General features: G+C 52.4%; 1 protein-coding gene across 2 annotated transcripts in view; it reads left to right on the forward strand.

Moving 5' to 3' along the window:
• The window catches only part of Parp1 (poly(ADP-ribose) polymerase 1), a 32649-nt gene extending 8133 nt beyond the window's left edge, over positions 1–24516 (forward strand). For both annotated transcript variants that reach the window (XM_020170250.2, XM_074048847.1), the window contains exons 3-23: positions 2661–2776; positions 3642–3856; positions 5175–5271; positions 7298–7414; positions 7863–8039; positions 10593–10740; positions 11721–11861; positions 12517–12759; positions 13010–13078; positions 13217–13349; positions 14088–14283; positions 15117–15245; positions 17981–18064; positions 19212–19334; positions 19812–19940; positions 20960–21058; positions 21525–21677; positions 22396–22523; positions 23083–23144; positions 23564–23678; positions 23973–24516. In XM_020170250.2, coding sequence (XP_020025839.1) covers positions 2661–2776; positions 3642–3856; positions 5175–5271; positions 7298–7414; positions 7863–8039; positions 10593–10740; positions 11721–11861; positions 12517–12759; positions 13010–13078; positions 13217–13349; positions 14088–14283; positions 15117–15245; positions 17981–18064; positions 19212–19334; positions 19812–19940; positions 20960–21058; positions 21525–21677; positions 22396–22523; positions 23083–23144; positions 23564–23678; positions 23973–24054 — 2756 coding nt within the window. In that variant the 3' untranslated portion in view covers positions 24055–24516. The remainder of the gene's footprint in view (positions 1–2660; positions 2777–3641; positions 3857–5174; positions 5272–7297; positions 7415–7862; positions 8040–10592; positions 10741–11720; positions 11862–12516; positions 12760–13009; positions 13079–13216; positions 13350–14087; positions 14284–15116; positions 15246–17980; positions 18065–19211; positions 19335–19811; positions 19941–20959; positions 21059–21524; positions 21678–22395; positions 22524–23082; positions 23145–23563; positions 23679–23972) is intronic.
• The last annotated feature ends 228 nt before the right edge of the window (positions 24517–24744 follow it).

Genomic DNA, 24744 nt, shown 5'->3' on the forward strand with positions numbered 1-24744 from the left:
TGTTTGTGCCATTCTTTCTCTGTCAGTCATCCTTCTTCCCCACCACAAAACCCCGTTCAGACAAACCTGAAATCCAAAGCCGTTCTGGCCCCATCCATTTGGGAGGAGGGATGCTAAGCCTGGACTTACCATGGGTCTAGTTTGTACTTTCTTTGTTTGTGGTGCTGGGGTTTGAACTCAGGGCCTACACCTTGAGCCACTCCACCAGCCCTTTTTTGTGAAGGGTTTTTTCAAGAGATAGGATTTCAAGAAGTATTTGATCCTCCTCATCTCTGCCTCCTGAGTAGCTGGGATTACAGGCATGAACCACAGTTATCTGGCTGTACTTGTCTTTATTCCTGAATTGTAAGAGTTCTTTGTTTTTTCTAGATGCAGGTCTTTGGCTAGATAGAAGTATTGTGTATGTGGTTTGCCTTTTGGTTTAATTTGAAGAGAAGTAGGTCTTTTTGTTTGTTTGTTTGTTTGTGGTACTAGGATTTGCGCTCAGGGCCTCACACTAGCTATCTCCCACTTGCGCCACGCCCCTGTCCATGCAGTTTTCAATTGTGGAGGAGTTCAACTTGTGACTGTTGACACTTCTCTCTCTCTCTCTCTCTCTCTCTCTCTCTCTCTCTCTCTCTCGCTTTCAGTACTGCACTTGCTATGCAGGCACTCTACCACTTAAGTCACACCCCAAGCCCTTTTTTGCCTTAATTATTTTTCAGGCAGGGTGTCCTGTGTTTGCCTTGGTCTGTGATCCTCCTACCTCCCCCTCCTGCATACCTGGGATTACAGGCATGTATATCACATGCAGCTTGCTTTTTGAGATAGGGTCTCACTAAGGGCTGGCCTCCAGCCCTAGTCCTCCCATCTGGCTAGGATTACAGGCATGGACCACCATGCCTGGCCCTTTTGCTTTGTTTTCTTAAGTTTTGTGGGGTTAGCTTTCATATTCAGATTTGTGAGCTATCTTGGATTAATTTTTGTGCAGGTGTGAGGAGAAGTTGTTGGGGTCTTTTCCATGTGGACAGCCACGTGTTCCAGGCCATTTGTTGGAAAGGTCCACATTCCTTGTTGGAATGCCTCAGCTTCTGTGTCAGAACCAACTGACTACAGGCTGAATGTCGGGATGGTTGGGGTCGGCCAGTGTGTCTACAGTGCCTCGGTGCTGTCACTGTGGCTGTCGTGGGTCAGGAGATCACACAGCTCAGTTTCTCCACCTCTGTTCTTGTAGCTACAGTTCCTGTGATTCCTCATAAAGTCTAGTAAGCCTGTCAGTTTCCTGCCCCAAAAAGTCTGCTGGGAGTCTAATTGGTATTGCGCTGAATGTGTGCATCGGATTTCAGACAGTTTACACCTTAACAAATCAACCCTCCCAAGCCAGGAGCCTGGTCTGTCTGTCCGCATGTCCGCTTACTCGGTCATCTTAACTGCAGCAGGCTTAGAGCTGGCAGCGTGGAGACCTCATATCTTTTTTTTTTTTTTTCCGGTACTAGGGTTTGAACTCAGGACCTTCACCTTGAGTCACTCCTCCGGCCCCTCTTTCTGTGTGTGTGTGTGTGTGTGTGTGTGTGTGTGTGTGTGAGAGAGAGAGAGATTTTTTTTGAGATAAGTTCTCACAAACTATTTGCCCATCTGGCCTCCACCCGCGATCCTCCTGATCTCTGTCTTCTGAGTAGCAAGAGTAAACTGCCCAGCTCTCCTGTAAATTTATATCTGAGTGGTTTATGTATTTAAATGTCTGCTTTAGCTCCTTTTTGCATTGTTTACTTCTAGCATACAGAAATGAACTCTGTGTGGTGGCCTTCTTTCCTGCAACTTGCTGAATTTACTTAGTAGACCTGGGGACTTTTTGTAGATCCCTAAGGACATCCACCATACAATCACATCATCTACAGCAGATGGCTTACTTGTGTTTTCTAGACTTACACCTCACTGTACTGGAACCTCCACTGCAGGTTGGGAAGACGTGGAGAGAAAGGAACTCTTGAATAGTTCCTCACCTGAGAAGACAAACACTCAGCCTTGAGGTTTACTTCTATATTGGAATCTCTAGGGCTGGCGGAGTGGCCCAAGTGGTAACACGCCTGCCTAGCAAATATGAAGACCTGAGTTCAAATCCCAGTACCGCCCAAAAAACAAAACAAAAAAAGAATCTAGCATTTGTCCCATATGCTTGGTCAGTTCTCCCAAAACCCCTTGCTGGGCGTTTAAACCTTTCCCCACTAACTTAAATAGTACTTCTACCACAGATTTAGTTCTTATATACTCGTGTTTGATCCATATCACGATATTCCCTTTAACCCAACATTTAGCTTTGATAGATAAGAACATAGTGAAAGTTAGAAGACTGAGTTAGAATTTAATGTGGAACTAGGTTTTATGGTAAACACTCCATGAGTTCTTCCCAAGGTGTGGGAAGGGACTCAGGAGGGAACAATAGTAGAAAGTCAGCTCAGGCAGCTAGCATGGGGCTGTTTCACAGAGCTTGTTCAAGAAAGCTGCTTTATTCCAGAAAAGCAGCTCTGTTAATTACCTACAGATGAAGTGACCCCGGTTCTAGCTGTCTAAGGCACAGGTGTCCAAGAGAAAGAATCCTGGGGTGGTAGAGAAAGGCTGGGCACTCAGGAGCTGCACTAAGAGGCTGTTGGGAAAAGCTTCCCCTATGTTTGATTCTCCAGGCAAAGGCCAGGATGGAATTGGTGGCAAGACCGAAAAGACACTGGGTGACTTTGCAGCAGAGTACGCCAAGTCCAACAGAAGCACATGCAAGGGGTGTCTGGAGAAGATAGAAAAGGTGAGGCTCGGGTAGCTGAACGTGCATATGGTTTCGCTGTGCAGCACTGATTGTCTCGGGAGAAAAGGAGAAACAGGCTTTAGGTTCTAGCTCAGCTAGGGTCCATCACCTTAAAGGTCCCACCCCCCTCCCAATAGCACCACAGACTGGGGACACATAGCAGACCTTTGAGGGATATTCAAGATCCAGAAAAAACAGCAGAAAAGGAAGTTGGGAAGATGAGCCACTGCTTATCTTCCTCACCTCCCTCCAACCACCATCAAAGGCAAGAGTGAGAATGAAGACCTTCCTGCCTTGAGGGACGCCGGAGCCGGGAGCCACGGGTTGGTCTGCAGGGGAATTTCGCAGCTGAGACCCCCAGGAACAGCAGGCCTGGCACTGGAAGGCTGGCAGGCCTGGGTTCATTATGTGGGTTTGCGACCACCCCCGAGCTGGCTTCCTAGGTGCGCGACCAGAGATTCCATCAGAGGGTGGAGGTGGGCACAGGAGTCCCTCTCAGAACACCTGTGCTGCGTTGGGGCCCAGCCGAAGCATTGCGCAGGGCCCCAGTTGTCCAGCACAGGACATCCAGTGCTGTCAAGCCTGTCCAGGTCAGCTTCCTCAGGGAAGCATTACCACTTTCTGGTCCAGGCAGGTGAGTGTGTAGCCAGCATTTGTAATTAACAGTATTTGAAAGGGGGTTCGGAGGCCTGAGGGAAACCCATAGTCCCTGGTGACACAAGGATCCAGACCTCCCAGGAGCCCTGGAGTTGCCCATTGGGCCTTGGCCTAGACCCGAGCTGTTGGCTGGCTGGGGCACAGTGACCCCCTGTTCATTCCCTGCTTCTAGTCATTTTCTTGATACCACATGTGGCTTTTCCTACAGGGCCAGATGCGCCTGTCCAAGAAGATGCTGGACCCAGAGAAGCCACAGCTGGGCATGATCGACCGCTGGTACCATCCAAACTGCTTTGTTAAGAACAGAGAAGAGCTGGGCTTCCGGCCTGAGTACACTGCCAGCCAGCTCAAGGGCTTCAGCCTCCTCACTGCGGAGGACAAAGAAGCCCTAAAGAAGCAGCTCCCTGGTGTCAAGAGTGAAGGGTGGGTGGGGCCTACAGGAGGCCTGAAGTCCCAATAGAGACTAACCGTCTTTCCCACCACTGACCCTCAAAAGGCTAAGAAGATACAGGCCAAAGGACAGTGGCAGCAGAAGACAGGGATGGGTTGCAGGGTCCCTTACAATGGCCAGAGCCTCTGCCATCAATGCTGCCTCCCCTGCTTCCGTCCCTTCCTGGCACCTTCTTGTTTGGGCTGGGGAGATCAGACTAGGCCCACTTTCTACACCATGTTCTAGATGTTTAAGGGCCAGCCTTTGCCACCACCTGAGTATTGCCCTTGCCACATGCCTGGGTCTGTGGGATCATGGTCACCACTTGCAAAGGGGGAAGGGCAGTAGGCAGTGAGTTCTTACATGGAGGTCAGAACAGTGAGAGCCTCAGGTGGCATTAACCATCTAGGTGGGGGACTGGCTATGCGTGTTTTGCATCCAGGGCCCCCTTCTCTGTCCCATTGGCTCTTTGCCAGCCCCCAAGCCCCAGCCTGGAAGAGCTTGTTAGTGCTCATGCCCAGCGCCATGGAGCTGGGCTGGTGTAGCACACTCCCCAGGGCAGCCAGTGGACCGTTGTCACCCGGCAGCCACTTTGCATCATTTCAGCTCATGGCACATAGGCTCCTGTAGCAGCACTTGTGGCTCTGGAATGTGTAACCAGAGGCCAAGCCTGTGGATGAGGAAGTGTCAAAGTGTTCCAGCACAGGGTACAAGGGTAGGAGTCGCCTGCCACATACACTCTGATGACCCGATGTGTGCTGTACATTTGGCATGCCAGGTGCTGTGATCAGGATGCACTTGGCGTGTTTGGTCTGGTTATCCCTCAGTCCTATGAGGTGGTTCCTAGGCTGGATGGAGAGTACTGCAAAGTCAAGCTAACCAGGTTTCAGTTATGGTTTGCACTTTAAATGTTAGCCCAGCCTGCTGGCTGAGTGGGGGCAGTCCTGTGTTCACATGCCGTGGGCTCAGTTCTGGGGTTCGTGTTTTGCCTGTCTGCAATTCCTGGCATTTTGTTTGTGCCAAGAGATGTAGAGTTTCAACATCAAATGCATGGGGCCTTAGTGCTGAATCCTGGCCTGGGGTTTTCCAAGGCCCTGTGTTGCCCTTGGGCCCCTCAGCTGGCACAGTGGGTTCTGGAGTGGATGGTGTCTCCTGCCTCCTTGGTTGCAGATGCTGGCTGAGTATACCGCAGCTCCCCAAGAGCAGGGAGAGGGGTTGACCCAGCTTGATGGAGCCAAATACATGTCCCCTGGGTCATTGGGTGTCAGACTTTTGATGGCTGTGGATCTTTTCTCATGTCTTGTGTCTCAGAAAGAGGAAAGGTGATGAAATAGATGGAACACATGAAGTGGCCAAGAAGTCTAAAAAAGAAAAGGACAAGGACGGCAAGCTTGAGAAGGCCCTCAAGGTGCGTCTGGCCTCACGTCCCCTCTATCGGTCTCAATTCTCAAACACATCTGGGAAGAAGCCCCAGGGATCTTTAGAAATACTCAGGTTGACAGCTGCTGGTGAGCTTTCCAACAGCTCGCCTGCCTTCTCCCAAAGAAAGGATTTGTGTTTGGAAGAGAACCTCATCGGGCTGTAGGTGCCAGGCCTGCAGCCAATCTCAGCCCAGTTAGGCATTGTACCTCCTGAGTGTTCAAAGGTGCCAGAGGTTCTCTGCGTAGACAGCTAAGTGGTTTCATGAGGTAAAGTTTTTTTGTTTTCTGGGTTTTTTTCATCTTTTAAATGAAAGTCTCATTTCTGAAATCCTAGCTACTCGAGATTACAGGTCAAGGCCAGCCAGAGCAAAAGTTGGCAAAACCACATCTCAACCAATAAAAAGCTGGGCATGGTGGTGTGTGCCTATCATCCCAGCTACTGGACAGCGTGTGTAGGAGAGGCGTGGCTTGGGTGGTAGAGTGCCGCCTAGCAAGCTTGAGGCCTGAGTTCAAACCCCAGCACTGCCAAAAATATCTTGTTAGACAAATGAAAGGCATGTGGTGAAAGGGAAGGAATTTTTGTTGTTGTCGTACTGGGCCCTGAACTCAGGGCCTTCACCTTGATCCATTCCACCAGCCCTTTTTTATGATGCGTTTTTTGAGATAGGGTCTCACAAACTGTTTGCCCAGGCTGGCTTCGAACCACGATCCTCCTGATCTCTGCCTCCTGGGTAGGTAGGATTACAGGTGTGAGCTACCAGTACCCGGCACAGAAAATTCTTCGTTAAATCTATGGTCATTGGGCAGAAGTTCATTGCTATGTTGAAGCACAGTAAAAATTATTAATCAGAAAATGCTAGAAAAGACTGTTTTGGGAACCCAGAACAGTCTGTCTCTTCTTGGGAGCATGAGCCATCTGCTTGGAATTTTCATGAATATTTAGACTTCGCTGGAGATAGAAGTGAGAAGCATTTCTGATCTGCTTGCTTAACTAAAAATCACAAGATCTGTGTGATCACTGAACAGTCAGAGGGGCCATGGTATGCCAGGACCGCAGTGCATTGGCCCTCAGTGGCCTTGGCGGTGTTCTCTTCCTTGTTGGAGAGACAGAAAGAAAGGAAATTAGGTGCCCTCTGCTTCCCTGTTCTGTACCTCTGTTTCAGCCACTTCATTAAATCTTGGGTCACTAGACTCCTTCCTTGGGTCCCATTACTTGTCTCCATTACTGTCCCCCCAGCATGTGCCTTGTAACAGGGAGCGATGACCAGGGTATAGCTACAGCTGTAGTCTTTGAGGTGACACCTGCTGCTGCCAGCGGCCATCTGGGTGTGATAGGCTGTGATCTCATGGCAGAGGTGGGGCTGGGGTTGAAAGGGCTGTCCTAGAGGGGAGGTTCATCCTGGCCTCCCTCCGCAAAGGGGTTATGGGGAATGAGAAGACGTGAAAGTGTCAGCAGAGCAGCACTTCACAGCCGTCAGGACTTAGGTTCCCTTTCCTGAAGGAATTTACACGATACCGAGTGGTTTACTGTGAGGCCAGTTGACTTTTGGGATGCACTCCTCCCTTGTGCAGGAAGGGTGAATGCGGGAATTGGTTTCTGGGAACTGATGCCAGGGCTTATGGGGCCTTGGCTTCAGCCAAGGTGCACAAGGCACCTTCAGTGCCTCCTCCCCCTTTCCAGACTATTGTTTGAGCACACAGTCCAGGTTTAATTTGATAGCCACAGAAATGTGCTGGGGGCAATCCTGACTGGTGTAGCCCACCTAACTCACAGATGTATAGGAGGAGGCTCAGTGAGACTGAAGCAACTCTTCTGCACTGAAATTTCTCTTTGAAAACCTCCTGTTAGCCATGCATGTTAGTGCACATGGCTATAATCCCTGCGCTCGGGAGGCTGAGGCAGGAGGATCATGAGTTCAAGGCCAGTCTGGGCTGCCTAGTGAGACCCTGTCTCAAAAAAAGCAACCAAAAAAAAAAAGAGCTAGCTTCTCAGCTGCTGGGTCCTGTCCACAGGCTCAGAACGACCTGATCTGGAACATCAAGGATGAGCTGAAGAAAGCATGCTCCACAAATGACCTGAAAGAACTCCTCATCTTCAACAAGCAGCAAGTACCATCCGGGGAGTCGGCGGTGAGCTGCCCTGTGTCACGAGACATCCCCCAGAGGGCCCTGGACACCAGCTGGTGGTAGAGGAGTCAATCCATAGTTGTGTCACACGCCCGTTGCCTTGGTCCCCGTCTTCTCAGGGCAGCTGGAACAAGTGCAGGCTCTTGTTCCTACCAGATGCTGCTGCGTGCTGACCTTTAGAGCTGTGGTGAGGTCTGAGGTGGGGCCTGTATTCGCCTAGTATGTTCATGCCACCCCTGAGGGGAGCTGCCTGTCATGGAACCCTCCACTTGGATGTACTGTCCCTGAAAGCAAGAACACGCTGTCCCATCATGACCCTGCTTACCTGGGCTGTCATGAAGCCCCAGGGCAAGCCTCTCCTTCCAGAGAGGGAGCTGTGTCTCCTGTCCCACCGAGGGCTGTCCTTTCCCAGACCCCTTTGCTCTCTGATGTGTTTCTTCACTGGCTTCAGATCTTGGACCGAGTCGCTGATGGCATGGCATTTGGGGCCCTCCTTCCCTGCGAGGAGTGCTCTGGCCAGCTGGTCTTCAAGAGTGACGCTTATTACTGTACTGGGGATGTCACTGCCTGGACCAAGTGCGTGGTCAAGACACAGACACCCAGCCGAAAGGAATGGGTAACCCCAAAGGTAAGGGTCGAGGAGCATCCCGGGATCTGTTGGTGGGAAAACATGGCCCCATGTTCCTGGTCATAAGACCGTAGTTCACGTTCCTTACAGTGTTTGCAGCAGAGCCCCGTCTCCTAGCCAGAATGCAATGGTTTCTGCTTGTTCATTCACCACCATAGTTGCATTCTCCTCCCAGGCTTGTACTTTGACCTGAGTCAAAGCATGGTGCGCTCTAATGCGAACCGACCTCAGCGTGTCCCCACCTTCAAGATCTCCCCGTTTCTGGCAGGGTTATGAGGTAGGTCTGGTTTTAGTTTCTTGGGGAACCTCCATACTGAGTTCCACAGGGAGAGTTCCTTTCTCCCTGCATCCTTGCCAGCGCTGCTGTTAGTTTTCTCAATGCTTGCCATTCCGACTGGGGTGAGGTGCACCCCAGGCCAGTTTTCATTTGCATTTCCTTTATGGCTAAGGGTGCTGAGCATTTCTCTGTGTTTTGTTGGCCTTTTGCACTTCTGAGAACGACCTGTCCAGTTCATCTGCTCAGTTTTTGATTGGATTCTTTGTTCTTTTGCTGTTTAATTTTTTGAGCTCTTTATATTTTTATTCTGGATATTAATCCTTTATTTGATGAATAAGCAGGAAATATTTTCTCTCTTTCTGTGGCTTGTCTCTTGATTATGCTAATTGTTTCATTTGATGTGCAGATGCTTTTTTTTTTTTTTTTTTTAAGCAGTACTGGGGTTCAACTTAGGGGATTACGCTTGCTAGGCAGGCACTTAACCCTTGACCCTCACCTGCAGCCTGGAAGCTTTGTAACTATGCTCTTACAGCTGGCGTCCTATTCAGAAGATAACCGTCTACACCTGTATTCTCAAGTGTTTTCTGTAGTGGTTTCAAAGTTTCAGGTCTTATATTCAGATCTTTTGATCTGTTTTGAATTTATTTTTGTGCAGGGTGAGAGACAGGTCTGATTTCAGTCTTCTATATGTGGATATCCAGTTTTCCCAGCACCTTTTGTTGAAGAGGCTGTCTTTTCTCCAGTGTATGTTTTTGGCTCTTTTGTCAAAAATCAGATGGTTATAGCTGGTTTTATTTTGGGGTCTTCTATTGTGTTCCATTGCTCTTCGAGTCTGTTTTTGTACCAGTGCCATGCTGTTTTTGTCACTGGCTCTGTAGTGTAGTTTGAAGTCAGGACTGTGATACCTCCTGCATTGCTTTTTCCTCAGGATTGTTTTTGCTTTTCAGAGACTTTTGTGTTTCCATATGAATTTTTCTGTTTCTGTGAAGGACATTGGAATTTTGACGTGGATTGCATTGAATCTGTAGATGGCTTTCAGTAATACAGCCATTTTCACAGTTCTGCCAGTCCATGAACATGGGAGGTCTTTCCAGCTTCCGGTGTCTTCTTCAGTTTCCTTCTTCAAGGTTTTATAGTTGTTATGATAGAGGTTATTCACCTCCTTAATTGAGTTTGTTCATTCCTCCTTTTATCCCCCATCCTTTCTCATCATGAGATCTGTTTCTTGTGTGCAACAAATGGACTGGTCTTATCTTCCCTTTTAGTCTGGTCTGGCCATGCTTGCTGCCTGTCTGTGGATTGTGGGGTTGGTGACTGTTGCCCCAACTGCTTGTCTCTCTCCATGAGCTGTGCCCCCCCACCCTGTCCTCCCACACCACTCTTAGCCCCTGCACACACACCCTTCCTGCCCTGTTACTCATGTACACTTCCAGCAGCAGGAAAATTCATAGGGTCCCCCACAGGTAGTGTGTGTCACCAGACCTGCCTATGCTCCTCGGAGTCCAGTCTCTGCCTACGTGGGCTCCAGCATCTCTGCTCCTTCACATGCTTTCCCAGTCAGACTGACAGTTTGGGGGGCGAGCGGAGGGGCTGATTAGGTATTCCGTGTGTACTGGATGCTGTTGGTGCCTTCCCTGGCATTTGCAGAGCCTGGGTGCAGCTGGGAGGGCCACTTCTGATTGGATGAAGACCTGGGAGGGAAGGAGCTGTGCTTATTACCAGAGCCACATGGACTTGACGTCTGTTGAATGCCCAATTAGCACAAGGCCCACTATAAATCTCCTGATATGAGAAGTGAACCATGGGATTAAGACTTTGTAGTGAATACTGCAGGACTTTCTACATCCGTTTTCCCTTCTAAGAAGGGAAGGAACTCATCCTGACTTCCTTTTGGTAGTGTGTGCAGTCTTGGACTTTTAGCCTGGGCATGAGACCCAGAGAGGCCTGTTAGCTCTGGAGAGGGATGACTCAAGAAAGGGTTCTTGTTGGTTCCAGGGACCATTCCCTGAGTGAGTTATCGATACTTTCTTTTTCCCCCTAAAGGAAAAGGTTTTTCTCTTAAAGCAGCCACAATATCAATTCTGTCGTGGATAGAGAAGTGCTGGAAATAACTGTCTTGCATCTGGGAGCCACACATTTTCCTCTTTCGTGTCGTCTTTTTTACACATGGATAAAAATAGATTGTTTAGTTTGCATAGGCCTAGTTGCCTTTGGGCTAGTGAATGATTCGTTTCCAAAGAGCTGGCTTCTTAAAAACTAAACTTTGTGTTCTTTAGGAATTCCGAGAAATCTCTTACCTCAAGAAACTGAAGGTCAAAAAACAGGACCGGATTTTTCCCCCAGAGAGCAGCACCCCAGCACCTGTGGCACCCCCACCCTCTGCAGCCTTGGCCCCTGCTGCTGTGAACTCCTCAGCCCCAACAGGTATGGCTCAGGGAACCCCAAGTGCTAGTTTGCCCATACACGGGGTGTGCAGTGGGGAGAGGGTCTCCTGGGGTCTCTGCTCTACCCACAACAGCCTCTCTGGGTCTTACTCTCCTGTCCTTCCCCGTGGGTCACCCAGAGCCTATCCAGCTGTGGGATTTGTTGTGTGAACCAGTGGGAGTCTCTGGCCAGCCTCAGACCTGCCATAAGCCAACGCAGACCGGGCCATAACATGTGCTGTTCTGGCAGGAGGAGAGACGCCGCTGCCACCACCAACACACACACCACACACCACACACACACCACACACACACCACACACACACACCACATACACACCACACACACATACACACACACATACACACACCACACACACACACCACACACCATACACACACACATACACACCACATACCACACACACACATACACACACACACCACACACATACACACCACATACCACACACACACACACCACACACACACATACAACACACACACACACACACCACATACACACACAAACATACACCATACACACACATACACCACACCACACACACACACCACACACACTCTGTGTTCTCAGACACAATGTAGTCTGAAGGTAAAGCCACAGTTCGGAGAGTGGGGATGGGCTTCCATCTCTGCTGGAAACGGATGGTCACGCCAAGTCTGCTTGCTGCTTGCACTTCTGACCAAATCAGTGGCTTGTTCCCGGTGGAGACCTTGACCAGTGCTCAGTAATGCTCTGTCTGGGTCCCTGGTGTTCTTTCCCCACAGAGGATAGGCAGGGCCTGCCCAGTCAGTGCTGGAGTGCCAGCCTCCTGCTTTTTGCCTAGAACTACTTGGCACAGGCCTTGCAGGGACCCTGCATCTGCCGGGCTTTCCCAGGGGTTTGCTGCCTGGCTCTCCTGCTCTTGCTCCTTTCTGAGGGCAGTGGCAGTTGTCGTGTGATCTCTGTTCTTCATCCCAGATAAGCCCCTGACCCACATGAAGATCCTGACGCTGGGGAAACTCTCCCGGAGCAAGGAGGAGGTGAAGGCCACGATTGAGAGCCTTGGGGGCAAGGTGACAGGAACGGCTCGCAAGGCCTCCCTGTGCGTCAGCACTAAGAGTGAGTATGGAGCGAGTGTGCGGGATTGTGTTCTCATCTTACCGCTGCACTGAAGGTTCAGTGAGCAAGCATATGGCACAGACAGCACCGAAAGTTCTCATCCCCTGCTTGGGCCCTATGAAGGGGACCGGCGTGCTGCTGCCGTGTGTTCTCACATGGCCCGTATTCCCTGCAAAGGCCACAACTGCTCTTCACACCAGTCTCCCTGTTCCGTAGGTTCACTGCCAGGACAGAAGTTCACAGCTCACATAGGTTTGGAAGTGCAGAGATAAATAATTTTTTTGTAGGTTGTGTTGGGTTTTTTGCTGAGAATGGAGCCCAGAGCCCATGCCAGGCCTGTGCTGGTCAGAGCTGTGGGTCTCCAAGCCGGAGGACTGCACAGCATTGCCTGGATGTCCTTGGCTTCAGAGTCCACCTCTAGGGTGTGCCTGCTGGTGCTCCATTCTGTAGAAAGGTTTGGAGAAGCCGCCCTTGGCTCAGCCTGCCTGAGAAGGAGGGTGAAGAAAGCTGTGCTCCCAGACGTGAAAGATAGATGAGCTGTGGGTGGTGAGGAAGTCGTCAGGCGGTACATCTCTGTAGCACTGGGGTGTTCAGGACTAGATGTAACTTACCGTTCACAGTTTTGGTTTTGTTTGCTCCTTTCCCTTTTGAACAGAGGAGGTGGAAAAGATGAGTAAGAAGATGGAGGAAGTAAAAGAAGCCAACGTTCGTGTTGTGTCCGAGGATTTCCTCCAAGATGTCTCAGCCTCCACCAAGAGCCTCCAAGACTTGTTCTCAACACATATCTTGTCTCCCTGGGGAGCGGAGGTGAAGGCAGAGCCTGTCGAAGCAGTGGCCCCCAAGGGGAAGTCGGGGACCGCACTCCCTAAAAAGAGCAAGGGCCCCACCAAGGAGGAAGGTGAGACCCAGGAAGTACCTGTCCCAGGCAGTAGCCTGCTGGGGCCTCTCTCTCTGTGTCCCAGAAATGTCCGTCGTGGGCTACCCAGAGGCTTGCTCTCAACTTGGTTTCCAGTGGGCCCAGAACAGCAGCGAGCCCTCCAGGGTGGCAGGAAGCAGTGCAAGGGTGCTGGGTTGGCAGACGGTACCAGTGAGCCCTATCTGTCCATCCACCCTCTAATGTTCTAATGTTCACGACTCTCCCTGTCAAGGTCTGAACAAGTCTGAAAAGAGAATGAAGTTGACTCTTAAAGGAGGAGCAGCTGTGGATCCCGACTCTGGTGAGTGGGCAGAAAAGGCCCATGCGGCCCATGGCTGCCTGCAGGGAGCCAGCCCCCAGTCTCAAGAACAGGCTGGGACACCTCTGCCGAGAGCCCTAGCGCTCGTAGGTGAGAAGTAGGAACTTTACCTCCGTACAGGTCTGGAACACTCCGCACATGTCCTGGAGAAAGGTGGAAAGGTCTTCAGCGCCACACTCGGCCTCGTGGACATTGTGAAAGGCACCAACTCCTACTACAAGTTGCAGCTTCTGGAGGGTGACAAGGAGAGCAGGTGGGTCTGGCCCCAGCGTCCCACACCGTGGTGGGCCTGTCCTGTGGCTTAGTGCTTTCTGCCTGCCTCATAAACCTAGGTGGCTGCAGGGTCAGAACCAGAGTGTGCAGAGGGAGGGCAGCTGTGATGCTTCCTGGGCACAATGGCACAAAGCTGTAATTCTAGCTGCTCAGGAGGCAGCGATAGGGAGGATCTCTGTTGGAGACCAGCCCTAGTCAAAAAGTTAGTGAGACCCACCCCCCATCTCAACAAAGTCAGGCATGGGGGTTCATGCCTACAATCCCAGCTACTCAGGAGGCACAAATAGGAAGATTGTAATCCAGGCTGCCCTGGGCATAAACACAAGACCTTATTTGAAAAATAAAGTGAAAAGGGCTGGGGTTGTGGCTTAAGAGGCAGTAACTAAGTTCAAACCCCAGTACTACAAAAAAAAAAAAGAAAGTTGAAGCTTTTCTGTTTTACACATCTTAAAATTCCCAGCGGCAAAGTCTGATGAGCACAGAACTTTCTCTTCGGTGTTGCTTCAGACTTCCCTAGCTGATAAGTGATGATGCTGGGTGTGAATGAAGTTCTCCCTCGTGGTGTGGGGCTTGCCTCCCTTGTATGAGGCCTGGGGTTCCATCCACAGCGCTGCTAAATAGGCGAACAAACAAGTGAGTGTGTGTCTGTGTTTCCTCCCTCACCCAGAGGCAGGGAGGCTCATCCCGGTCTCTGTCCTCGACCCACCCCACCCCGCAGGTTCTGGATCTTCCGGTCCTGGGGTCGCGTAGGTACAGTGATTGGCAGTAACAAACTAGAGCAGATGCCATCCAAGGAGGATGCCATCGAGCACTTCATGAAATTGTATGAGGAGAAGACGGGCAATGCCTGGCACTCCAAGAACTTCACAAAGTACCCCAAAAAGTTCTACCCCCTGGAGATTGACTACGGCCAGGTAACTCAGTGATCTTCCACTGTCTGCTCCTGGTGAAACACAGGGCGCCTTCTTTAAAATTCACCTGTCAGGTGGTGAGCGGTGCCAGCTGCTGAAGACCGGGTGAGGGTTTTCACATGGGTAGCTGCCATCCAGGGAGGTTACACCCACAGCACAGCTCAGCTCAGCTGTGAAGCATGTGTGTGCTCTCTATAGCTTGGTTCAGCCAGGCGACTGCAGGTTCAAAGCCCAGTGGGTTAGCTTCACTCCAGGTACCAAAAACCACATTAGTGCTAGGGACACTGAGGTGGACAGATGGCCCCTGTGCTCAGAGGGCTCAGGTATAAAGGAGAGAAGAGGCAAGGCAGTTGCAGTCCAGTGTGGTCTTAAGCAAGCCCAAGTTGTCCAGGAGGCAGGGGAGGAGTGGGAGGCTAAAGCAGGGGAAGAGGGAGGCCAGGCAAGGATGCACTTGAACGTGTCGAGCTGGCTGGTAGGAAATGGAACCAGGTACCAGGTTCTTAGGGACTGGAGAGAGGCTGTGTAAAGGAGGTCTGCCCCTGCAGAGGAGTAAGGAACTGCCAGAGGAAGACTGCCCGGCAGTCTCACGCCCTGTGGATTAAGGTGCAGCTGCATAGCAGGCCTAGGGTGAGCTGGTCATGCAGATGCTTGGGTGGGGTTACACAGGACCAGTGCTGCCCATAGGCAAAGCGCCCATCCCCGGCCACTGTCACCCACAGGTTTCTGATGAGCGCTTGGTTCCTCTTGCTGGTGGCATTCTATCCTATGTCCTGGTTACCTGTTCCTGACCCCTAAGTGCTGGTTGTTGATCTGGGTCTCTGATTTCCTTCCTGAAGGACGAAGAGGCAGTCAAGAAACTGACGGTGAACCCTGGCACCAAGTCCAAGCTCCCAAGGGCGGTGCAGGAGCTGGTGGGGATGATCTTTGACGTGGAGAGCATGAAGAAAGCCCTGGTGGAGTATGAGGTGGGAGCCGAGCCCCTCACACCTGTCCTGCTCCAACCACAAGTGCTGTAGCCCACAGTGCCTGAGCTTTTGCCAAGGGTCATGTGATTTGCTGTGAAGCATGTGTGTGCTGTAGAGAGGAGTCCTTGCATGTCTTTGCTGCCCTATGGAGGGAGGCCAGGGTCCTCTGGGACCCAAACAAATGGGCCAGCTGGAGTTGGCATCAGGCAGTGGCAGAAGTGCCCACTGCTCTGGGCACCCGTGGCATGCGCTCCATCCAGAAAACTCACAGCTGAGTCTGAGAATCCTTCGGGGCTGGGGTATGCCTCAGTGGTAGAGCATGTGCCTTGCATGGATAAGGCAGAAAAGAATGGGGGCAGGTGATTGTGCTCCTGTCAGGGTCAGAATGGCAGGGCCCCCATAGGCAGAAACCCAGTGTCACCCATGCATTCTGTACCTCACCCACCTTCTCCAGGGTGGAGGGGGTGTCTCATTCTCTCTGCTGTCTGCCTGCCTAGTGCAGCCTCTCCCTTCTCTCCCTACCTGGAAGTCGCAGCCTCCACTGTGGAGGCCCAGCAGCTACAGTGGACGGGTTCTTCCCTGGTGGCCCAGAGCCAAGGGCTAGAGTCACGTTAACCAAGCCATCCTACCTTCCTGTTAGTGTTCTGCTTCTTTCCACCTCCCCCTTCCTACATCCACTGGCCAGCAGCCTTTCCTCCTCAGTCCATAGACATGGGGCAAAGCTGTCATCTCCATAGCGGGAGCTGCACCTGGCAGGACGGCATCAAGCCATTCTGTTAGAGAAGAGTTCAGACTCTGGGTTTGGAGGCCGCCAGGCTCGTTCACACAGGAACAACTTGACGGATGTATGGGAGGATTGCTTGGAACACCTTGTCAGGGTGGTGTGCAGGAGGAGAAGGAGAGAAGGTGCCCTGCCTGTTGGCATGGTGAAATCTGAGGTCACGTCTCCCTCCTCTGCTCGGGTCTCTTCCTGATCCCTGGCCTCGCTGCCAGCCCTGTCCTGTGTGTGATGGGCTACTGTTGGTTTTACTCGGGTGAGGGGCTTGTTCAGCGGGAGGAAGGCTGGGGCTCCCAATGCTGGAACCGGCAGAAGGACAGCTATGTGAGTAGTGAGGGGCAGTGTTCACTGTCCCTGCACGGCTCTCCATGGGTGAGGTGGATGAAAGGCGGAATGACACAGGGACAGGGACCTAGCCCACCCTTTGTGCAGTGCCAGGTTCTTTGCCAGGAGTTAGGGGCTGCATTAATTGAGCCCTGTCCTCGTTCTGAGCCTCAGGGCCACTGGGTCCTCCCATCTTTAACATAAGCACCTGTTGTGCACCTCAGGAAGCGTGCTCTCCCCCAGGCCTTCTCTTCTGGTCATGCTGCCCTCATGGAAGCAGTTTTTGAAGTTTTCAGAACTCTGTAAGTCTGTTGACAGCCCACACCATAGTCTCTGCTATTCTCCTCTACGTTGTTCCTGGCTCAAACTGGACTCTACCCTCTTCCTTAGACTTGGCTGCAGTGTTTAACGCTGGTCAGAAATCAGATCCAGCCCTAGACTGGGTTTCTAGTTCTGTGTGCAAGAAAGCAGCATGCCAGGGCTTGTGCTATTTCGCAGGAGTGTCGCCTGGCCTCTGGCAGCTGCCTAGTGCATGTTTTTCCTTCATCACCACATCAGTTCCATTTTAAAGTTCTTACTCCACTCCATCTGCTGGGAGCAAAGGTTAGTCTCTGCCTCTGGGAGCCCAGAGGATCTGTCGGGAGAAACACAGTGGTAAGTCTCAGTGCATGGTATGAGGTTCAGTGGCACACACGTGTCTCAACCTGGGTGCTGTTTGAGGAAGGTGGCCCCATTTGTAAAGCAAGGAACTTACTATGTCTCCTTTCCATCACTGTGACAAAATACCTGAGGAATTCAGCTTATGAGAAGGAAAGGTTTATCTTGGCTCAGTTTCAGAGGTTTCGATCAGACCGTGATCAATTGGCTCTATCACTTTGGTTCCTGCAGTGACACCATATATCATGGTGGGAGTGCAGTGACAAGCCATTCACCAGGAAGCCAAAAACAGAAGGGAAGGGGGTCGTGCCACGCCCCAATGGCCTATCTTCCTCCCACTAGGCCCCAACTCCTGAAGATTCCACCACCTCCCAGTAGCATCTCAGACTGGGGGCCCATGAGTCTTCAGGGGCTATGGCAGGAACCGTGACTGAGCACAAACTCCTCCCTAGCTGACTAGTGCTCATGCCTCTCCACTCGGCTCCCAGCCTCTCCTAACGGTGGTCCCCAAGTAGTGGCAGTGACAAATGTATAGCCACTTGGGAAAGGGCATTGTCAGTTTCAGCATAAACACAAATTCAGATCTGTTACTTGGAAATTCTTGGTTCTTGCTTCCCTGCCATGGCTGTAGGTCTGGGCATGGCAGCTGAATGAAGGGCCACGACTGATGCCCGTGTCATCCTTTGGGTTTGCATGGGATTGTACTGTCCCTTCCTGTTTCGGTGCCGGGTGGAGGAACTGAGGTTGACTTATCCCACCGTGAGTGACGTGTGCAGGAATCTCCATCCACACCGATCCCAGCCCCCGCTTGTGGGTAAAGGGCGGCACCCTCTGCAGTCAGATCGCAGGGAAAGTCAGCAGCTTCTGGCTGCGTCTGTTGGGGGCCTAAGATTCCGCAAGAGGGCGGTGCCCGTCCAGCTCTCCTGTCTTAACACCACAGAATTCCTGGTTTTAAAAGCGACCCCTGTCTCCTTAGATCGACCTTCAGAAGATGCCCTTGGGAAAACTGAGCAAAAGGCAGATCCAGGCCGCATACTCCATCCTCGGCGAGGTGCAGCAGGTGAGCAGGGGCTCGGGGCCCGGGTATAATGGCCCATGCCTATAGTCCCAGCTCTTCTCAGAGCTAGGAGGATCACAGTCCAAAATGGGTCCAAGCAAATCACGAGACCCTATATCGAAAAGCCAAAAGCCAAAGGACTGCGGTACGGCTTGGCTTGCCAAACCCTGAGTTCAAACAATACCAAGCAAAAAAGGTTAGGCTGAGCCCGTGTCGTGGTGTAGCCTGTGACCCCACAGTCAGAGACTGAGGCAGGTGGATTGTGAGCCTGGGCCATACAGCAAACGACCGTAAGAGGAAGAGTTTAGTTTTCAGTTGCCAGGAAATGTCAAATAGAAGGCTGCTTCTCACTCCCATTCGTGTTCACTCCCGTGTTGAGTGTAGAACAAGTGCTCTGATGCAGGGCCTCGAAACTGCGTCCTCAAGGGCCTGTATTGGGGGTAGTGTGCAGACCGCCCATGAGAGAGAGCACTGGGAAGTGGATTCCTGGCTCCTGTAGCAGATGTGGCCTGAATTAGCTATAAGCCCAATTAGGGCCAATTCTGAACAGTGTTCCTGTTCTTGTTTCCTGTGACTGGTGTGGCACAGGCTCTCCTGCACCAGAATCCGGGGTGAGCTGGAAAAGCATCCTCCCCTCTGCTGAGCCAGCTGGGCAGGTCCAGCCACACCACAGTGGTGTGGTTAGGGTTAGGTCACCCTCTGACGATCCTGCGGTCACCTAGGCCATCTGCCAATTTAGTGGTGCAGGTTCATCTCTTCTGCATTTTGGGCACCCTCTGCATGCAAGCACTAAGTGGTGCTGAGGCAGCAGGGGCTGCATAACCTTCCTGTGCCTGGCCACTCGATAACAACAAACCCCCACCTTGAAGGGGAGACAATGGATAAAGAACTGGATTTCATAGCAGCAAGCACTCCCCTGCACCCCAACATCACGAACAACCTTCATACTCAAATAGCAATGGCAGTGGCCAGTGAGTCCGCCACCTGCAGTTGTCACTTACATGGTTCTCTGTGCTGTGAGGGACTGGTGTCTAAAGCCCTGTGCAGTGCCCTCAGTGGGGAGTGGCTGTCCTCATTGCTCCTGTGTGTCCTGCCTGGCTTTTGCCTTGGGCGCCAGGGTCCTATGCACCTCTGTTCCTCCCCCTTCCAGGCAGTGTCCCAGGGCAGCAACAACTCCCAGATCCTGGATCTCTCAAACCGCTTCTACACCCTGATCCCCCACGACTTTGGGATGAAGAAGCCACCGCTCCTGAACAACACCGACAGCGTCCAGGTAGTACGGGTTCTGAGGGAGTTTGGGGCTGGGGCAGGGCTTGGCCAGACTCCCTGGGAATGTCCCTCATCCTCATGGCCATTGTGTTGGAGTGAAGTTTCTGCCCGGCCTGATGGGCACAGATCCATGGAGCAGGACTGATTGTTTTTCCTACCCAAGTCAACCAGTGAAAGGGGAGCTCTTTGTCCAGCTCCCAGAGGGGCCACTAGAGTTCCTGGCTGAGGCACACCTTGTTGCATCCTTGGTATGGGTCCCTGCTGTCCTCGGTGTAAGCAGATTGGAGAGAAGGTTTTCACATGCACCTCTCGCCCCCCGCCTGGGACAGCAAGGCCACATTATTTTCTAAGGACTGCCTGTGAGTGTCCACTGTGCTGGTTCCTCACTGGGGCGCCGTCTGCAGGCAGCACTCTGCCAGGGATGGTGAGTCTGTCTTCCTCACCTTGGTACTTCATGCCAAGTCTTGATTTTGTCCCTCAGGCCAAGGTGGAGATGCTGGACAACCTCCTGGACATTGAGGTGGCCTATAGTCTGCTCAGGGGTGGGTCAGATGACAGCAGCAAGGACCCCATCGATGTCAACTATGAGAAGCTAAGGACAGACATTAAGGTGAGCACTAGCCCTTCCCCATTGTCCTTATGGCTCATCCTGAGAGCCAGTCCCCAATCCTGTCCTCTCTCTTCTCTCCCCCTCCCTCCCTTCCTCTCTCCTCTCGCTCACATGTGCACACAGCTGTAATGAAAAGTGTGGGGTGGTTTTCTCTGGCTCAGGAACCTCCATGTTTGTTGGTGCACACATAGTCCTTGCACATGGGTGTGGACGCTCTGGCAGAATCACCTGCCTCAGCCAACCAGCGCCTCATGTTCCCCACTTCTGCTTGGTATGGGGGTCTGTGAGTGTCAACCTGGACACAGCACCACCTGTCACTGTTTTTGCTAGGGTTCTGATGGGAAAGGTAAGGGATGTTGTTTTCTATTCACAATTCTGAAGCTTTGAATCGTGAGGAGGACCAGAATTCCTACATTTTCCAGACTTTGAGTAACAATATGAAAATGTAGGCAGGCGTAACGGCCTCCTCTGTGGTACACTCGGTTGTTTAGTGTGGATCACTAACATCACATCAGTGGACGTGTGCACTGAGCCAGCCTCAATACACGTGGCCCTGGGGATTCAGAGAGACCGAGTGAGAGCTGGGGTACTGCCCTGCAGTGGAGTGCCAGCCCCAAAGTCACAAGGCCCTGGGTGCATCTCCTCACAGCCCTGCACCTGATGGCGTCCTTTCTGCTTTTGTCCTGTGCCATCTGTGCCCATCATGCTTCACCACAGTGACCTGCCCAGGAGCCACTTCCTTGTTCTGGGTCGCTGACCATGTGCCTCACTCACGCGTCCAGCTTTTCTGACACTCCAGAGCAGGAAGGAACCCTGAGGTCCTCTAGCAGTCCAAAGAGCTGAGGGCAGAGGCCTAGGCAGGCAGCAGGTAGCGCTGTGGGCCCAGGGTCTGCCAGGTGGGTGGCCTGGAGTGCCATGGCCTTGCCTGGGCGTCCGCTGGTCTTGTGTGGTTATTCTTCCTGCTTCCATGCAGCTCTCCTGGGTTTTCCTCGCTCTAATCCAAGGCGCCTGTCTTCTAGGTGGTTGACAAAGATTCTGAAGAAGCTGAGATCATCAGGAAGTACGTGAAGAACACGCATGCAACCACTCACAACGCCTATGACTTGGAAGTGCTGGATGTAAGAGCTTTCTCTCCTGCCCCGTCTCTTGTCCTCCTCACTGCTCCAGCCCTGGTGGGAAGAGGGGCGGCCCACTGTGTTTGACGTAGCTGATGAAGTGACTCACTTGGTGTGCAGGAAAGTTAGTAGTCCTGCATGTGGAGTGACTTATTCATTCAGTTTTTAAAAGTACATTTCCCATTGCAGACCCGGCTTTATAATCAGAAAATATGGCTGGCTATCAGAGGTTCGTGATAAAATTCCTCAAGCCAGGAGTGAGTGGTGCACATCTGTTTATAACAGTTTCTCTGTGCCGGAAGGGGCTCGGGTTCATGGGAGCCTGCCTGAAACCTCTCCCACTCTGCCCAGGGGGTTCATAGCTCTAGAGGCAGGTAGTCCAAACCCATGGCCCGTGTGTCCAGCCAGGCCTTTCTGTAAACCAGAATAACAGCTGCTGCTGTCCCTCTCTTGCTGCCCACCTATCCAGATCTTCAGGATCGAGCGGGAAGGGGAGAGCCAGCGCTACAAGCCCTTCCGGCAGCTCCACAACCGCAGGCTGCTGTGGCACGGGTCCAGGACCACCAACTTCGCTGGGATCCTTTCCCAGGGTCTGCGGATAGCGCCGCCTGAAGCGCCTGTGGTAGGTGGCGTGAGGAGGGATGGGCATCTCCTGTCTCTGCAGGAGTCTCCAGAAGAAGCTCGTAGTACTTAGAGGTCACAGATGCCGGGAACAGGGGTCTTGGTAACAGTGAGGTGTTGTGGCCCAGCTGTGGCTGCCCAGCACACTTTGAGTGTCTGTTGTCCAGCGCCACAGCTGAACATCTGTCCTGCAGACCCCAGCCCTGTCACAGAGTTCCTGAAACAATGGAAGCATCCATGCCAGGGGTGCGTGAATGCTAACTCAGGATGCTGACAAGCAAAAGCACAGACGTCAGCTGCAGGCAGACCAGCCTGAGTCTAGACCTGCCTCTACCTTCCCAGCCAGCATCCTGCATGAACTCGGTCTTACAAATGCAAAATGTAGAACAGCCGGGCAAATCATCACCAGACCCAGGGGTTGGCCGCCCACCTCACTTTCCAGTTGGAGAGCGAGGTGTGAAGGGCTGTGTGGGGCTGCGGGATGGCCTCGGCCCCCAGGACCCTGCGCTGCACTCTTAGAAATGATGGTGCTGTGTCTGGCACCATCCAGAGAGGTTAAGTAACTTCTGCAGCACCAGAGACCAGCAGCCTAGGTGAGCCATGAGCTCACCCTGTTGGAAGTGATGGATGGCAGCACTTGACTCGGGTTGGCACTCAGGGAAGAACTCACCTGACCACCCACTAGAAGGTGTTCAGCTGTCCCTTTTCCAATCCTCCAGACAGGCTACATGTTTGGGAAAGGAATCTACTTCGCCGACATGGTCTCCAAGAGTGCCAACTACTGCCACACGTCACAAGGAGATCCGATCGGCCTGGTCCTACTGGGAGAGGTCGCCCTTGGAAACATGTGAGTGAGCGAGCCCGGTCAGGGGGCAGTGAGGGGGACTGGACCTTGAGCATGAAAATCCCACACATCCCATCCCCATCGTTAGGACTCTGCCCCTGAGGAACAGAAACCGTCTCAAGTGAGGGGACAAAGGGAGCTACAGGCGCCTCAGAAAACACAAGGCCAGGACACGGCCAAGGGTGGAACCGTACAAAAGATGGTCACCCACAATGCCCCCGCCCCTCACCAATGTCTGGAGTTTCCGAGACTGCCCTAGGCAGAACCAGACTCAGTCTCAGGTCCACAGTCTCCACAGGGAGGCCTGGTCAGCCCAGCATGGTTCAGGCGTCCACTCTGATCTTGGCCATAGCCACAAGAGCCGGGTTGTATCCCAGGCCAGAAGTCCAGGAGTCAGACTGAACAGAAACTTGCAGAGCAGCTAGCCACAGCTCTGACAGTGCCCGGGGCAGTGGCCTGGGGCCCAGTGTCTGTTGAGGACGGGCAGGGCTCTGGGGTCACCAAGGAGCTCATAGTGCTGGAAGATGTGTTGGCTGCTCTGAGACTATCCTCTCCTGACCAGGTACGAACTGAAGCACGCTTCGCACATCAGCAAACTGCCCAAGGGCAAGCACAGTGTCAAAGGTACTGGGCCACACCTCCCTCCCGCCCTGCTCACCAGTCACCCGGGAGCTTTGTGCTGGGACTGCAGCTAGCACATAAATGCCACAGCTAAGTCTGGTGGGCACCAAGCATTTGGTGGCTTTGGATTTTCATCTGACTGGGCTGCAGCAGGCAGGGGGCCTCTGGTGACACCTTGGATTCAGGGCTGTGTTGGGTGAGTGCCATGGGATTCTGTTCAGCAGTGTGGCCCCACACGGCTGGGGCAGCTGTCGCTCTTCTCAGAAAGAACCACATAGGATTTGACACCTGGGGACCTTGCTTTATAGCCATCCAGGTTTCCCTCTGAAGGAGTTAGTGTTTGAAATGAGACACCTACCCAGCATAAAGTTGACATCATCGCCCCAGGACATTCTCACATCCATTGCCCTTCTGCCTTGCAGGTTTGGGCAAGACAACCCCTGACCCTTCGGCCAGCATTACCCTGGACGGAGTGGAGGTTCCTCTGGGCACTGGGATCTCGTCGGGCGTTAACGACACCTGCCTGCTCTATAATGAGTATCCTTTCATGGTCATGCCATGGGAGCTGGCTGGGGACCGGTCTGCACTGGGAGCCATGGTGACCGTTTCCCTGGATGGTCTGGCTCCCCAGCTGTATGGGGGAAATGTTAGTGAATGTGACCTGTGTCGGTCCTGAGCTGTGGCTGTGTCCTGCGATGACCAGGGGGTGGGGGTGGTTACACAGACCGAGGGCCAGCCCCCTGCATGTGCCTGAGGGGCACAGGTGACTCGAATCCAGCCCTCCCTGGGGAGGGAGGACTGCACCGTTGGCTCCTTGACCCACCCTCTCAGGTACATCGTCTATGACATTGCTCAGGTGAATCTGAAGTATCTGCTGAAACTGAAGTTCAATTTCAAGACGTCTCTGTGGTGAAGGGTGAGGCCGCCTTGGCCAAAGCCTAGCCGCTGGTACAGATTTGAGGCGCTCCTGCACCAACACGCCGGCCAGACCTTAACCAGGCTGTCTGTGAGTGTGGCAGCCGCTCCCCTTCCACAGAACAGGTTTAGTAGAAGCAGGTTAAAGGGTTTTCCCAAGTCCTTGTTTTTGTGTTGCATTTGGGGTGGGAGGGCTGTCCGGGGTCCTCTCCTGCCAGGCTCAGCCCTGATAGATAGAGCTGACAGTAGAGGGAAAGTTGGGGGGACTCTCGTCTTGTTTGCGTAGACTAGCCCTGTGGGAAAAACCAAGCCACGCTACACACCTGCCTTGCTGGTTTCCACAGGGAAGGAAAAATGTGCCTCCTTCCCTTTTTTCTAAGTGTTCACCTTTAGTTTTGATTTTGGCAAAATGTTAAGCATTTATTTTGAGCTAAAACCAATAAAAACTAATTTCATACTATGTAGCTTTTCCTTTTCATCTTGTACCTCCCCCCCCCCGCCCCCACCACACACACACACCTTAGTTCAGGGGCTCTTACGTTGCTTTGGTTTTGGTGACGGATGAGGGGACACCAGGAGGACCGCTAATTTCTCTTAGAAACAGAACATCCTTTCTAGAAACACTTGAACGTGGAGTAGTGTGGGAAATTAAAGTGCCGTTTGGAATTCCTGACTTGCCTGTGAGCAA

The sequence above is a fragment of the Castor canadensis genome, chromosome 11, assembly GCF_047511655.1.
Source record: "Castor canadensis chromosome 11, mCasCan1.hap1v2, whole genome shotgun sequence".
NCBI classification, from domain to species: Eukaryota; Metazoa; Chordata; class Mammalia; order Rodentia; family Castoridae; genus Castor; species Castor canadensis.